Below are 16,871 nucleotides of genomic sequence, written 5' to 3' on the forward strand. Positions count from 1 at the left end.
TGAATTTCAAGTTGTTGTCTCTAGCCCAGTTCTCCAATTTATTAAAATCCCTCTGAATTTTAGCTCTATCCTCCAAGGTGTAGGCAACCTCCCCCCTTCCCACAGCCTTGTGTCATCTGAAACTCTCATCAGTATGCTCTCTGGATTTCTACAACCAGGTCATTAATAAAGATGTTAAACAACACTGGACCCAGGACAGATCCCTGTGGAACCCCACTTGAGACCTCTCTCAACTCTGACATCATTCCATTATTTACTCTTTATTTGTGGTTGTTTCACCAATTATGTATCTACTTAATAGTAGTTCCACCAAGTCTACATTTCTCCAGTTCACCTATCAGAATGTCATGTGGGACTGCGTCAAAAGTCTTGCTGAAGTCCAGGTATATTATGTCCACCGTATTCCTCCTATCCACCAAACCAGTTACCCTGTCAAAGAAGGAAATCAAGCTGGTTTGGCATGATTTGTTCTTAATAAATCCATGTTGGCTGCTAATGATTACCCCATCCTCCAGGTACTTGCAAATTGAATTCTTTATATGTTGTTCCAGTAGATTCCCAGGTATCAAAGTCAGGCTGATTGGTCTATAGTTCCCTGGCTCCTCCTTTTTCCCCTTTTTAAAAAGACGGGCCATACATTAGCCCTTCTCCAGTCTCCTGGAGCCTATCCTGTTACCTATGAGTTTGTAAATATTATTGCCAGTAGTTTCGAGATTTATTCAGCTAATTTCTTCAGTACCCTGGGATGAATAGCATCTGGCCCCACTGATATGAATTAATTCTGATGTGTTCTTTACTTATCCCTATCTGCATCCTTTCCATTTTATTGTCTGTAGTAACTTTGCTAGTCATCTGGTCACATGTAATTTTTTTGAGAAGACCAAAACAAAGCAGGCTTTTAACAGCTCTGCCTTCCTATCATCTTCCGTTAGCAGCTCACCTTCTCCATTGAGCAGTGGACTCACACCCTCCTCGATCTTCCTTTTTTATCTGATGTATTTGAAAAACTCCTTCTTGTTGTCTCTAATATTCCTTGCCAGCTGTAAATCATTCTCTGCCTTGGATTTCCTGATTTTGTCCCTACACGCTCGCGCTATTCCCATGTATACTTCCTTGGTGACATGCCCCTCCTTCAATTTCCTGTATGTATCACTTTTGGTTCTTAGATAGCTAAAAAGCTCTTTGTGCAGCTACATTGGCCGCTTGTGGCTCTTCTTATCTTTCCTCTGTGTCAGAATAGCTTGATGTTGAGCCTCTAGTATTACATCTTTTAGGAACTGCCTGCCCCCTTCAATTCCTTTTCTAGTTGTACATCTGTCTCAGGCATAACTTTAGTTTGAAAAATATCACTATAATCTTGCAAACTGAAATGAATGAAGTTAGATAATATATATGGAATAGTAATGTAGGTCTCTTCTTATAAACTCCTGTTTGGATAACTCCTCCTTTGATCCATTTCAGTAATTTGTATAACTATCACAAAGGGGAGGGAGGTGTGGCAGAAGAGTACAACAGACCTGTACTGGCATGTACAAAAGAATTGTCAAAGGATAAAGTTAAGTTCCTGGTTTTGTTTCTTTTTCATTCTTAAGGGACAATAATTGTGCGGCTAAAACCAATGGTTGCATCAGCAATTACGTCAGTAATGTTACATGTAGTACAGACGAGTGTTTTTGGCACTACAGGGAAGTTTAAAAATCAGCAAGAAACGAAGTTGTGTATTTTCCACAACTGTTTTATTTTGCTGTGTACTATTACTGACAGTACAGCTCACTCTAAATCTGCAACTGTACATTTTCTTTGGGAAGCTAAAACCTTTAAACCACATTTTGTGTAAAAGTAATATGAAGCCAGTAATTTTCATTCTAGTCAGTGCTCTGAAGACTGCTGCTGTAAGAACAAAGTTGAATTCAAAGGAGTACAGCGCCAGCCGGGGTTTCCCAGGTGAATTTCTACTCCGGCTTTGAACTCTGACTTGCTTTTTCAGCAGGACAGTCACAACCCACACTCTTTAGAATTCAGAGACTCACATTCTGCCTGTTGCTCTGAACTACACCACTGCAAGAATTTCACAAGATATGGCTCCAAGCCAGAGTCAAAATATTCTTCTCCCTTCCTATGCGTCTGACTCTGTGAAGTCCAGCTGCGACTGTGGAATTTAACTCATTCCACAGATTCAGCCTGAACTGAGCTCTCAGAAACTTTCAGAGCCAGACCATTCATTGCTTTCAGATAGAATAAAACTGGCTTTACAACACACCAGCTTAACTGTCTCCACAACAAACACAAGTTTTTCACTTCAGCACCTGGTCAAACAAACAAAAGTGATACGACCTGAAGCTGGTACTGGCTTTAAAATAACTACCTTTTGAAAGCTTGGGTAGAGTTCAATAATAACATTTTAACTGCAGACTGAGGTTACCCACAGGTAACTAACTTCTTTGATTTTATCACACGAGTCAGTATCTTTGGTTGCATGCTGAGCTGTGAGTACCCTGGAGTTGTTTTAATAGATTTAAAAATTAACCATAAACACTGCATAAGTAGCTTTTTGCACTGAGACAGAAGCCTTCTGCAACTCCAGTTCAGTTCTAAATGGGAATAATAGGAATGAATGCATACTTATATATGGGATTTGAGCAAAAGAACTTTAGTTATCAGCAAGTAAAATTTACTTTATCCTTTCTAAGATTTGGAGCTGGCAAATTTTACCATTAGAGAGAATATAGGTGTACAGAGCTGTATATTACAGGAATACCCCTCTATGTATTACAACAAATTCTGTTTATTTTAGTCACAAGAGGCTAGATCCACAAAGGGGACTTAAGCTCAGTACTGTAACGCTTAACTTTAGGCACCCTACCACACAGTGGGATTCACACCCCCCAAGTTAGGTGTCCAGGCTTCCTTATACCATGCATGGGGAGAGTTAAGGGATCCATGAAAGCCAGCACACAGAAGAGGGTAGCTACCTAGGCTAATCAATAGGAAATACTGAGGAGGGAGTATCACAAGCCCCACCCTTCAAAGGGATATAGGCATCTAATCCAGGCCAAAGGGAGGTGCGTATCACCACCTGGAATTCACAACCATGAATCCTTTCCTGGAGTTAGATGCCTAGTCAGGCCAGCCCTTTCCCACAAAAAAGAGAGAAGGTGGTGGTGGTTGTGAAATAGGCGGAGAGTGGGGTGTTGTTAGTTTGAGATTCCCAAAAATGTTTAGGCTCCACGCAGCTCAGCAGTGTCAGGATTTATGTGACTTTGAGCATGCTCACTGGCACATGCCCCACACATGAGTTTCCTGATCCAGCATCCCTTTGAGTAGAACTGGTACCTATGTTTTGAAAACATACTTTTAGGCTTATTAGTAATTTTTTTTTGTACTGTTCTTCATAACTGAAAATTTCTTCTTCAACAGAGGATGATGAGTGATGTTTTTCTACAGAGAAATACATGAAAACCTGACATCTCAAAATGGCTGCCATCTCCTCTGATTCTTAATGGAAGTGAAGCTAATAGAGCCTGAGCAAAGATGGCCATTCCCTCACCTTGTTCCCAGTGGGAATACAGCTAAGATGCCCCTAAGAAGATGGTGATTCCTTATGTTGTCAGCGACAAGCCCAAATTTCAGTCAGAGACCAATTTCAACGATTTATTAAAAAATTATATAGAGAATCCAAAGAAAACCTACATAGAAAATACAAGGTGCATGTGTAAAATTTCACATTGATAGACCACTAGCTTTTAGGAAAAACAGGAATTTATGCCATATTTTAAAGCCACTTTAAAATGTACCTGTAAGTATGAATTTCTACCAGGTACGTCCTCAGTATATCAACATAATGGTTTTCTTTGCCGGTTTCCAATCACAGTACATACCTGGTCAGCATAGCCAGAGACTCTTTCAGGTAAATCAGAGAGATTGCCAAAAAGGACTGAAAGTCACAGTATCTGAAAGTCACAGGATTTTTGTGCCATATTTTGACTAAACCTCTGGGAATAAAAGGATCATAGAATCACAGAATATCAGGGTTGGAAGGGACCTCAGGAGGTCATCTAGTCCAACCTCCTGCTCAAAGCAGGACCAATCCCTGACTAAATCATCCCAGCCAGGGCGTTGTTAAGCCTGACCTTAAAAACTTCTAGGGAAGGAGATTCCACCACCTCCCTAGGTAACGCATTCCAGTGTTTCACCACCCTCATAGTGAAAAAGTTTTCCTAATATCCAACCTAAATCTCCCCCACTGCAACTTGAGACCATTACTCCTTGTTCTGTCATCTGCTACCACTGAGAACAGTCTAGAGCCATCCTCTTTGGAACCCCCTTTCAGGTAATTGAAAGCAGCTATCAAATCACTTATTCTTCTCTTCTGAAGACTAAACATCCCCAGTTCCCTCAGCCTCTCCTCATAAGTCATGTGTTCCAGTCCCCTAATCATTTTTGTTGCCCTCCGCTGGACTCTTTCCAATTTTTCCACATCCTTCTTCTAGTGTGGGGCCCAAAACTGGACACAGAGTACTCCAGATGAGGCCTCACCAATGTGGATGTGTGAAGATATACAAAAAATAATTGCCTCAGTGTTTATATGGTGCCTAGTTCTGCCTAGATCTCAGTTGGTGCTTTTTCAATAAAAATAATAAAATAAAATAACAAATAACTATTTAGCTTTTTGTTAGGGGATGTGGGAGGAGGGATCCTCTTATGGTTAAGGCACTGGACTGGGACTCGGGAGCACTGGATTCAATTTGTGGCTCTGCCTTGTGTGACACTGGGCAACTCAATCTTACAATGCTTCAGTTCTGTAAACTGGGAATAACAACACTTTCCTGCCTCACAAGTGTTTTGTGAAGAAAAATTAATGGTTGTAAGGCGATGGAGTCATTTAGATATATTTGACTTTCCAAGCATGGTAGATTTCCAATAGAATAAGGAAAAACTACAGCCTCTCTGCCTGATCAGCCTGCTCTGATCATAAAAAGTAGTGGATTAGTGTCAACTTCCCTTCTGGACACAGATCAGTGCCAGTATGGATTTCAACAATAACGTAACATTTTATGTGGAAGAAAGATTCCAAGTAGAATTTATTGAATACTCTATTATGTCAAGTCCAAATGAGATTTTCCCAAGTGAGATTTTCCTCCAAAAATAACTTAGTGTTAACATTACTATGCCTACTTCATGGACTGTGCCTGGAGGAAAGGTGGTCCCCTGGAAAAGAGTGAACTTAAAGGATTTGACAGGGCAAATATGTTGCCACCATAGATACCACTTGACTAGGACCAATGAGGTTGTCTTGAAACACAATGTACAGGCTGGGAGCAGATTACAAACAGCAATTTGTCTTTCCCACTGCAGATATCTGCAATGCTAAAACTAACAGCCAACATATTCAATATTGCGCAATAAGAGAAGGTTGGCAACTGTAACGTAATATCATAGTCAGTCACTGGTTTGGTGCCCCTAGTTAAATAATGTGTCCAAAAATTCTTTATAAGAAGAAATACTGCTGAAAGAAACCTATACGCCTCATAGCTAATAACATATGAGCTTCCTGTCAAGGAATTAGCTTATGAGATTAGATCAGAGATATGATGTACTATATACAATATCTTCTTTTACTGTAATAGGTTCGTGTGTTGCTTGTTTCTATGTGAACAGACTGAAGTCAGTTCATTAACAATAAGATGACGTGCACTGTAAAAAATGGGAAAGGGATAGGAGTACATGGTTAGATAATAGTCTCTTCTCTCAACTGAGAAAGATATGTAATTATAAGGTGCTCTGGACAAGGAATGAAAAACGAAATGCCTGTGAATTCTTGACACTGCAAGGAGGGCCATTAGCTACTATCCAGAATCACTGTGAATATAAAAGGCAAGACATTACTATAAACTATTCCTGCTCCAGTTGATAGTTTATCCTGTATTTCCGGAACGAGATGAAAGAATATATAACTCAGAGTTGCTGAAGATTACAAAAAAGAAACAAGGTGGGAGAGAAAAAGAATACCTGTTAATTACAGTTTTTCATCAGCAATAGAACATAAACAGAAATGGCTTTTTTGAAGGTTCTAATTCCCCAAAAGTAGCAAATTATACAAAAAAGAACAAAGTGAAAATGTCACGCTTCACTAAAATTATGTCATCGCCCCCTAAGTTTAAATCTAGCTTTTAAAAAAATGAGTTAGTTCATATGTGATTAATATTTAGTGTCAGTATAATTGTATTTAACTACACTTCTGCAGGAAAAAAACAAGAAGCCAAATTCCTCTACTGCAGTGCAATCCACAGAGGATAATGGGGTTGTATCTGTGTGACCAAAACCAGAAATTATCCGAAATGTTGACATTTTTAACCTGCCTGGACTGTCAAAATTGCTCTGCTGTATTTTAAATATTGGCATCCACAATGACAAAATGTGATGGGCATTTTAGAAAGAAAAAATTCAGTCAACTGAGTGAGCTTACTTACTTAAACTATCATACCACACCACAATAACATCTTTTGTGCCCAAATCCTCTACACTTTCCTATATAAGTTGCTCTTAAAAAAAAAAAAAGGATTAATAATGAATGACTCAAAGCTTACTTCTTTGAACAATAAAATAAAAGGAATCAAATTTAACCCAATTCTCCATTTTCATTAAAGGTATGGTATATATTGACAGTAAGTAGAGACTATATTTGCATAGGTTTTGACATTATTGAGGAAGAGATACAACAATAAATATACTGATTTCTCTTCAAAGAGTGGTGAGTCATGATGACCTCACAAAATGAAGTGTGATATATTCTTATCTGCCTACAACATTAGCTGGCTGTGATTTTATCCTGATTGGAAATGCAGTGCATACAAATGTTATTTACATTAGTACAAACACCAATGAAAAGTTTAAATGGTTTTATAAGCATCAGAATGGTATATTCTCTTGTTCAGAGATTCAGGTTAGGCAAGTATGCACATTTACACGGTTGCATATTCAAAACAGATTATTTATCAAACTAAACCTTTAAACATAATTGTCATTATTATCACTTATGACAAAAAGGGAATATAAAGTATCTATATCAATTAGAATACAGTTGATAGCCAACTACCTCATATTAAAATGTGGCTTTTATTCTCTTGGGGATTTTGAGATGAGATGGCTTGATAATTGGAAAGAGTTATATAACCACAATGGCCAAACATAGAAGATTCTGAAACCTAGAAGATTAACTATAATTACATACACAAATTTCACCAGTGACATTTACCATATAGGCTAAAGGCAGAAACTAGATTTTAAAACTGTGCAGAATCATGGAAGATATTTATGAAGTAGTAGTTAACGGAATGGAAGTAGTCACATGCAAATCTGACCTTTAGTATATAATTCAAAGATAACTATCATTCAGTTCATACTATTTTGCATAGACTCACTTGCAATGTGTATATCACATCACTGGATTCACACAAGTCTTCAAAAATTGGAAGAAAATATGAAACATAACTTTGTCTTTTTCTTGGTAACAAGAGACTCACCCAGAAAACACGTTAGGAAGAATATATGACTATAAAGTCAAAGTGAAAAGAACCACCTGAACCTGTTATTGATGCTATTTTACCCAATTAATAATTTGAGCAGTAATTTAAACTTCAAATCTGGCAAGGCATCCCATGTTCTAGCTAAGGTCTTAAAGGCTATCAGTTTATTGTATAGAAATATATAAAACTGCATTTTAATTATGGCATAATTCTGCTGCAAAACCATATTCTCCAATAAGCATTTCTTATGTTTTAATTCAGTACACTGCATACTGTACATTCACATTTGGCGCAACATGAAAGCCACATAAAATGAGCTATCCAGTACAATGGTTCAAGAAAATAGATCTTACCACTAGGGCTGGAACCTGATGCATTTTTGCAGCAGGAGTCCCTGGACGTGGGTAAAACTGATTAATAAAGAGGCTTGGAAACCTGTACTCTTCTACAAGTTTCATGGTGTCTTGAAAATCTTCATCTGTCTCCCCTGGAAAACCACAGATGATGTCTGTAGCAATTGTTATTCCAGGCACTCTGCAATGGAAGTGGAAAAAAATGTTAAACAGCGAACTGGTACATGAAGTCTCACCCTACATAAAAATCTCATTCCCTTGAAAATGAAAGGAATAATTACTCAACTTGCCTTTGGCTAGAGAACTAAGACCTAACACCAGTTCTAGAAAAAGTACAGTGGGATTTTTAATGGCCATTTCTTTGACAATAAAAAACGTGGTACAGAGATAAGAACCCAAAGAATGGAAAACAAGAGAGAAGTTGCAGTAAATATTTGACGCATAACTGAAAAAGAACAAGAATGAAAACCTCCTGGATTAATTCCTCAGGCACTTGAAACCACAGGTTACCAGCTGAGCTTGTAAATTCATTAATTGTAGTTACTCAGTCTGCAAAGTTTATAAGCTCCAGGGCTTTATTACTAGAATTAGTTAATCGCTTGCACTGCTGTAACACTGCAGAAAGGGTAGGGCAAAGATGTGGACCTGACATCCTGAAGAGTTTAGGAATTCCAGTCCAATTTGGCTTTTGTAGTTAACAAAAGCTTCCTTTATTCAGAACCAACCTTCTAACTCATTCCTCCCTAAAATAAGTCTAATCATCCACTCTCCCCATAAAAAAGACAAAAACAAATAAATTGTTGTTTGTGGTGCTGTAGTAGCCGTGTTGGTCCTAGCATATTAGAGAGACAAGGTGTGTGAGGTAGTATCTTTTATTACACAGACTTCTGTTGGTGACTGAGACAAGCTTATGAGAAATGAAGCTTTTGAGAAGAACTCTGTGCAAGCTTGAAAGTTTGTCTCTGTCACCAACAGAAGTTGGTCCAAAAAAGGTTTTATTGCACCCACTCTGTCTCACTACAAAAATTCACTATTCTTAGGCACTAGCACAAAATTACCCTTTTATTTAGCAACAGCAACTTTTCTTAACTTTTTACCTCAGCTAGTTACATCTCATAATTAAGAGAAATGAATGTCCCTTCTCAAGCAGTGTTGCTAGTGGATAGAGAACTTGACCTAGGACTCAGAAGATTTAGATTCTATTCCCAGCTCTGCCACTGGCCTGCTGGATGACCTTGTGCAAGTCACTTCACCTTTCTGCGCCTGGGTTTCCCCATCTGTAAAATGGAGATAAGAATGCTGATCTCCGTTTGAGATCTACTCATGAAAAGTGCTATATAAGCATCAATATGGTACTTACAATACTAAGTTGTTTCTTGGCACCCCAGTACGAAACATATTGACAAACTGGAAGGAATATGACTTTTAAGGAAATGTCAGAGCTAAATAAGTATATAATAGGTTGATTTCTTTATACCAAAGCAAGGGTTGGGATGTAAAAAAAACCCAAACTCTACGTGTGTGAATGCTGTAGTGTAGAGACTGGTCCTATCTGATTCCCTCAGGCCAAGAAGAAGAAAGGATATCTGGTCCTGAGTTGAACAGTTGGTCCCTAAGCCACTCTGCAGCTCTATGGTGGCCCCCAAGCATGCAGATGCAGATCTGCTCCCTGCCCCACACTCATCTTCCTCCTTTCTGACCGCTTCCTCCCAAAATCTGGGATGGATTCCCCAGACAGGACACTGGTGGTGCTGGGTTCTCTCATTTTCCCTATCCAGGTATCTAGTAACATAGATGAACAAACAAATACCTATCATCTGAATACCATCTGTGTAATATTTAGATGTCCAAAGAGAACTATTATTTGTTCTAGGGCAATAAAAAGGGATATGCGTTTAATGAAACCACTAATGGGACTATTCTGTGTTGTCTTTCACAAGACCTTGGTTTGATTCCCTGTCTGTTCCACCATGGCATTTGCTGGTAGTAATTCAGAGACAGTGACCCTTTGACAAAAAATGTCACACACTGAATCAAGAGGCATCTCTCCAGCAAATTAAGTAGCTGCACTAATGTGCCACAGAAGTAAGGGTCAGTTCAAGACAGGAAGGTCAGTTTGATCTTGTAGTTAGAACACAGAACTGGGAGTCAGGAAATCTGATTTCTAATGCCAGCTCTTCTACAGACTTCCTGTGTTACCTTCGAAAAGTCACTTAGTCTTTCTGCGTCTTCATCCACCATCTATAAAATGGGGACAACTACTTTCTGACAGGTTTGTCTGAAAGATTAAATTAATTAATGCTTGAGAGGTGATAGTATGATAATTACAAAAAAGCCAATGAATAAGAAAAAGAAAGAAAATTAATTTATATTTCTCAGACTGCTGCAAGACTTGCAGAGTGGGAGGTATAAAATGGGAAAACACGTGGTTGTTTCCCTTTCACTTAGGATGACAGGATTTTTGATTTTCTCTTGCTAAATAAAGTTAAGTGGGAACCAATAGCTGAAATGTAAGTATAATGTGAAACAATCTGCTGCTGTGGGCCAAAGAGCCTGGAGTGGCTCCCACTGGTTAACTAAGTCTGACATAAGCGGCAGGATATACAGTTCTACTTGAAATGAAGTAATGTAAACATCCACGGTAGCTAAGAACTGAATAAACATAGAGGAATTTTGCATTCTATGACACTTCCCCTGCTCATACAGCACATATTTTGAGTTATAATGGCAGGCTTACATGAGACAAAATATATTACTTCAAAATTAATATCAAATAACACCAGCTGACATTTCTTGTAACATTAATAAAAACACTCATTAAGTTTGACAAGACCACTATATGTTAGTTATTTTAGCCATTTTAATGATATTGTTGGCAGCAGTGTAAGCATTTATTGACTAAAGTACTGGTGATACCATCCTTTATCTCAGCTGGGCTGTTTCTAAGGCAACATGAATTATAAGGTTCAATCAAGCTAGATTCAGTAAAATGTGTTCTCCCCCCCCGCCCCGAGTGAAAAGGAAATTAAACATTTTTTAAATTCATAAACTGCACAAATGTCTGAATTCTGTTTGGTGATAAGGTGTTAATTATCTTAGTAATTAGATTTCTGCCTGGATGGGATTATGCTACACACAATGGAAAAACTAGGTTTGGGAAATGGAGTAAAGACCAGAGAGTCTATTCAGCAACAGCAATTAATTATAGCCCAATCCAATATGCCTGTCTAAAATACAACATTGCTGTGTGCTGTTTTTATATCACTTTTGACTACAAACTAAAATGTTAAGGAAAAATGTTTTTCAAAAGGGAGACAAGGTACAGTGTGTGTAAACTCCATTTAAGAGAAAATCCAATCCTGAAACAATCAAACTACCTGTGCTTCTCAAACACACACAAATACAAATAAATGGAGTTTATTCCACATACACAGAATCATTTTCATAATGACAGAGCAGAAGGGAAGAACAACAATGAGGGTATGGTTAAAAACATTTAAATTTGAAAACTAAGCTATCTTGGTGTCTGAGAGACTGAAACAAAGCAACGAAAGGTTCTTTACTCGGAAGTAAAGATCCGACTATGAAATAAAATATAAAATTAAGCAACAAAGATCAGTTTTTCTTCACAAATGTATCAGCCAAATAAATAAGCTGCTTTTAAAGATGAACTGTAAAGATATGGTGTTTTAAGTTAAACAGAATTAAGTGCTGAATGTTACTACTAATCATTCTGTGGTAACAGGTATTTAATACATACATGAGTTTTTAGTAACGTTCTAAAAATTCTTTATAGTCTGATATCTGCTGGGTCTTTCTAGAGTCAGTAGAGATGCTCCAGAATGCATCATTGGTGAATCCAGAATACACAGTGGACTTTATGAAGGATAAAAATAATTTTTTAACATATATAAGACCACTTGCAAATGTATTTATGCCCTGAATGCGACCAGCAGATTGGTTATTGGGGGCACTTGGCATATACCATTACTTCTCTGCTGTTCTCAAACTGATGAAAGACTTTCCAGTTCATTTAAAGGAAGTTTTAATCCTGACAAATTCCTCAAAAGACACAATGCAACAGTTACATCTTGCAATAATAAACCTTTAAAGCACTGCAATATTTACTCCTAAAGGAATTCTGCACCAAAAAATTTAAAATTCTGCACATAAATATTTTAAAATTCTGCAAAATTCTACATATTTTATTTGTCAAAATAACACAATATAATCACACCAGTTTCAATGATTTTTGGTCATTTATTTCAAAATACCCTAACAGCAAGTATGTCTGTAACAATACAGAAAACAAAAAAGATTCAGGAAATGTTTTTTGACAAATGGATTCCTTACTAGGCATATTAATACAGAACTCTGAGTAATATTTCATTTAAACTACAATACAGAACCGTTTTCCCTACACTTCACAGAAGCAGTGAAAAGGCTTGTGGGAGTTGGGGCAATGGAGTTGCTGAGGGAGAGGGAAATAAATTGCTGGGAAGGAGCCTGGGTTGTTGGGTATGGGTGGGAAAAGTATGGAACAGGTTTTCTGGGAGGCTGGAGCGGAATTGTTAGAGAGCATCCCCTATGCAGACCCTGGCTGACCCCTAGCCTCCCCCATTCAGCCAGGTACATTTGCCCCCTGTCCCCATGTGTTCCTAACCCCCATGTGCCCTTGTACCCTCTGTCCACGTGTCCCTCCACCCAGACACCCACTTTCCCCATCCCCATATGTGTCCCTGTCCCCCTCCCCCTGTCCCCATGTGTCTCTGTAGCCCCACTCAGCCACCCTCTGTCCCTGTGTAGCTCTGCACACCCTTCCCCATCACCATGTGGCCCTGCACGTCCCTCCCCCCATTCCCCTGTGCTCCACTCCCATTCAGCCCCTGCCCCAGGCTGTCCTCCCCCATTAGCCCTTTTGAGCTCCTATCTGATCCCCCCAGCACCCCACATTGTCTGTATCCCCATGGCTCCTGTCTCCTGACCTGGCCTGACAGGTGCTGTGAAGAAGGTAGGTTCTTTCTCTTCCCTAGCTGGCCAGGAGCTGCTGCTTTGTTCTATCACCACAATGCCTTCTGGTTGGCAAAGGGAAGAACTGCAGCAACATTTCAGCAGAAGCTTTTTTCTGTGCAAAAAATTAAAAATATGTGTGGCTCATTAATTATGCACACACGCAGTACTGCAGAATTTCCCCAGGAGTAAATATTTTGGCTGTGAAGAGGGTGTGCTATTATCTCTACCCACTCAGCTATGGCTCAAAAAACAAAGGAAGAATAGTTATTTACAAAAGTTTTCAGAGTAGCGGCCGTATTAGTCTGTATCTGCAAAAAGAAAAGGAGTACTTGTGGCACGTCTCTAAGGTGCTACAAGTACTCCTTTTCTTTTTATTTACAAAAGAATCTCTGCTGGATTTTTACATCGAAAATGTACTTTTACTTTTACATCGAAAATGTACTTTTTATAGAAATCAGGGGAAGTTGAAGAATGGCACACTTTATCTACAGAAAAATATATTTGTGTCTATGGGAATTTGCTAATTTGGGGTTTCTGAACTAAGGGTTTGTCAACCTAAGTTACGGTACTCCAGCTATGTGAATAACGTAGCTGGAGTCGATGTACCTTAGGTCGACTTACCCCGGTGTCTTCACTGCGCTGCGTCAAAGGGAGATACTCTCCGGTTGACTTACCTTACTGTTCTCAGAGAGGTGGAGCGGGGTCGATCAGAGAGCATTCTGCCATCAATTTAATCTTCTCTAGACCCACTAAATCAACCCCTGCTACATCTATTGCAGCAGCGTCTATCTCCTAGTGGAGACAAGCCCTAACTATCTCCTTTCTTCCCTATAGCTAAACCTCTTCCACCTGCTCATGTAGGTTTGAAGAGGAGTTGGGGCCAGCAACATAAGCACCACCTGGGACATCCGTGTCTGCCCAAAGGGTAGAAGTTACTGTTGCTGCTTTAATGAGCCGGAGTCCAAAGACCATTATATTGATGTGGTAGCACCTCCGGTTACTGAAGAATCTGGAAGCAGTCACGATGGAGCCAAGGAGAACATCCCTCTAAAGATGGGAGAGAGAAGGAGGTGGAGGGATGTTTGGGAGAGTGAGGGCAGGGAAGAAATACAAGTGTCTTATCCTTCATCTGGAAAGAAACCCTTTCAGACTGCAGGGACAGAAACAGAAATGTCTTCCACCTCCCAAAGGTGGAAGAAAGAGCTTGGGGGGAGGAGAAGGGGAGGAATAGGAACAGGGCGTGGGTAAATCCTGCAACAGGCCAATTACAATGAAACAGACTCCAAGCTCTGAGCTCCCCACTCCTGTTTGCCTGAGAGATCCAGACAACTGCTTCTGTTTGTCTTGTTGCGAGTTGCAGCCAGGATGGAGAAAAACAAAAAAGAAACTGGACCTGCTTGATCTTCTGTCTCCTAACCCCAAGTGATGTGAAGGAAGGGCCTAATCACAAATAACTTGGGAGATAAGAACACAGGATGTGTTGCTTTCTTCTCCTTCCCATCAGCAGGTCAAAAGACTGCTGAAAGAGTAGGAGAGATGGGCTGCTTGGGCTCTCAAGCAGCAGCAGCAGAGAGAGCTCTACACTACCTACCAGTCACTGTAACAAGCCCACTGAGCATCTCTGTGGCACATTCCTTAGACTCATACTCATCCCCCCAAACCCTACTAATTCTCTTCTTTGCCTTCGTAAGGATGGGGTGTTTCCTCTATCCTTGCCAAAGATTTTGGGGGGGTTTACTCCTTCTCCTTCTATTTTTAGGCAACAGTTTTGTTTTAGCCTCCAGCAAGACTGCTCAAAGATTCTTTGGGGGTACAGAAGCTTTCCTTCCTTTTCCTTGAGGTGTTTTCTTAAGGCAGGAGCTGCTGTTAATTCTGATCAGATTCCTATTGGTGCTAAGATTCTACATGAGCACAGGATGGGTGAGTTTACCTATGAAAAGGAAGATTGAAGAAGGGACCTTTGGGGGATCTCTAAATATCACAGATTAACTTCTTTTGGCCATTTATTTTAACACTTACTGTTATCGAAGGCAAGGATTCACTTAACAAATGAATGCATCTGCACTTGAAAATCTGTAATAATTCTACATTGATAACATTATAGTCTAAGATAAAAGCATCACAAAAAGTGGATTGGGCCTTTTGTGCTCATAACTATTGGGATATATTTCTAACACCTCAGACAATGTGGTGAAACTGATTTCAGGGGCTGATTAGACCCTTTATTGGGAAGTTGGGTTTCCTGATGCCTGTCCAGTTCTGACACCTGTATGGTCAGCTCTGTCTTTTTCATAATTGACTGCTTAGAGAGAGGTGAATGCTTTACCTTTCTGGGGGACAACAACCAAAAAACATAGTAGGCATTTAGATGCTACAGTGAGGGGCACTATAAAAAAAATACCTAGAAAGAGATATCCAGAAGGAAGAAAGGCCCATGAGTGATTTGACTGGGAAGAAGACGGACCACATGTAACTTTAGGTTCCTGAAAAACAAACCAATTTTCACAAAAGCACAATATCTATGGTAAATCATCAGCAAATGTGTGAAATTTGTCCAGGTTCAGATTCCACACAAATCATTTCATGCAGCTTTAATTACAGCAAACATTGCCTTCAGTAAACAGTTTTCACAAAATCCACATCCAATCAAGAAATTAAATGAAGAGAAATTAGGAGATAAAATGCAATTTATTAACAGCTTCATCACCATTTCCTGTGATTCCCTGAAACTACTTTGCACAACAAAGTTGCTTCTCCATGTCCTATTCAGCACCTCATATTTAATGTGCTAAATCTACCAATGATTTAACATTCTCCAAGAGTTTTTAAACAAGATTTTTTCCAATAACAGGAAAATACTGTTTTTTTAAATCAACCCTAGAAGCAACAATATGAACAGTAACACACCTGTTCCTAGCGTCAGACTATAAAGATGGCCTGGGAGTACAGATCAGTGCTCCCAATGAGGATGGGTTATAGGACTTTTTTCTGAGATGTATCGTATCAAAGTTAAATGAAAAAAGGAGAATTGCACAATGTAAAAATTCACACAGATACTTGTTGCCAGGACATAAAAATATTAAGTTTATGAAAAATAATCTTCTGAGAGTATCAGAGGGGTAGCCGTGTTAGTCTGCTTCTGTAAAAGCGGCAAAGAGTCCTGTGGCACCTTATAGACTAACAGACGTATTGGAGCATGAGCTTCCGTGGGTGAATACCCACTTCGTTGGATGCATGTAGTGGAAATTTCCAGAGGCAGGTATAAATATGCAAGCAAGAATCAGGCTAGGGATAACCAGGTTAGTTCAATCAGGGAGGATGAGGCCCTCTTCTAGCAGTTGAGGTGTGAACACCAAGGGAGGAGAAACTGCTTTTGTAGTTGGCTAGCCATTCACAGTCTTTGTTTAATCCTGAGCTGATGGTGTCAAATTTGCAAATGAACTGAAGCTCAACAGTTTCTCCTTGAAGTCTGGTCCTGAAGTTTTTTTTGTTGCAGGATGGCTACCTTTCAATCTGTTAGTATGTGTCCAGGGAGGTTGAAGTGTTCTCCTTCAGGTTATTGTATATTGCCATTCCTAATGTCTGATTTGTGTCCATTTATCCTTTTACATAGGGACTGTCCAGTTTGGCCGATGTACATAGCAGAGGGGCATTGCTGGCACATGATGGCGTAGATTACATTGGTGGAGGTGCAACACTTCTTCTGAGAAATATTTTTAACCGTCAAGATTTCAATCTCATTTATGTCTTTGCGTTCTGAAATCTTCACTCTAGTAGTCTGGTAACCAATGCGTCCAGCAAACCTCCAGATGAGATTGGTATCATAGATGAAATCATCTGAAGGCATCTGCATGGCAGTTTTTGTCTTAAAGGATAATTGAGAGAAATACCATGAGTAGACGGTAGCTCTCCTTTAAAATTCTCAGTGTGTCATCAGGATCCTCAAAGGGAAAGGTCTTGAACTTTTTCTTGGAACTTG

At 39.3% G+C, this 16,871-nt stretch overlaps 1 protein-coding gene across 2 annotated transcripts in view; it reads right to left on the reverse strand.

Moving 5' to 3' along the window:
• The window catches only part of CDKAL1 (CDKAL1 threonylcarbamoyladenosine tRNA methylthiotransferase), a 652,485-nt gene that overhangs the window by 155,893 nt on the left and 479,721 nt on the right, over positions 1–16,871 (reverse strand). For both annotated transcript variants that reach the window (XM_077810573.1, XM_077810572.1), the window contains one exon: positions 7,880–8,060. In XM_077810573.1, the coding sequence (XP_077666699.1) occupies positions 7,880–8,060 (181 nt within the window). The remainder of the gene's footprint in view (positions 1–7,879; positions 8,061–16,871) is intronic.

This window comes from Eretmochelys imbricata, chromosome 2, assembly GCF_965152235.1.
Source record: "Eretmochelys imbricata isolate rEreImb1 chromosome 2, rEreImb1.hap1, whole genome shotgun sequence".
NCBI classification, from domain to species: Eukaryota; Metazoa; Chordata; order Testudines; family Cheloniidae; genus Eretmochelys; species Eretmochelys imbricata.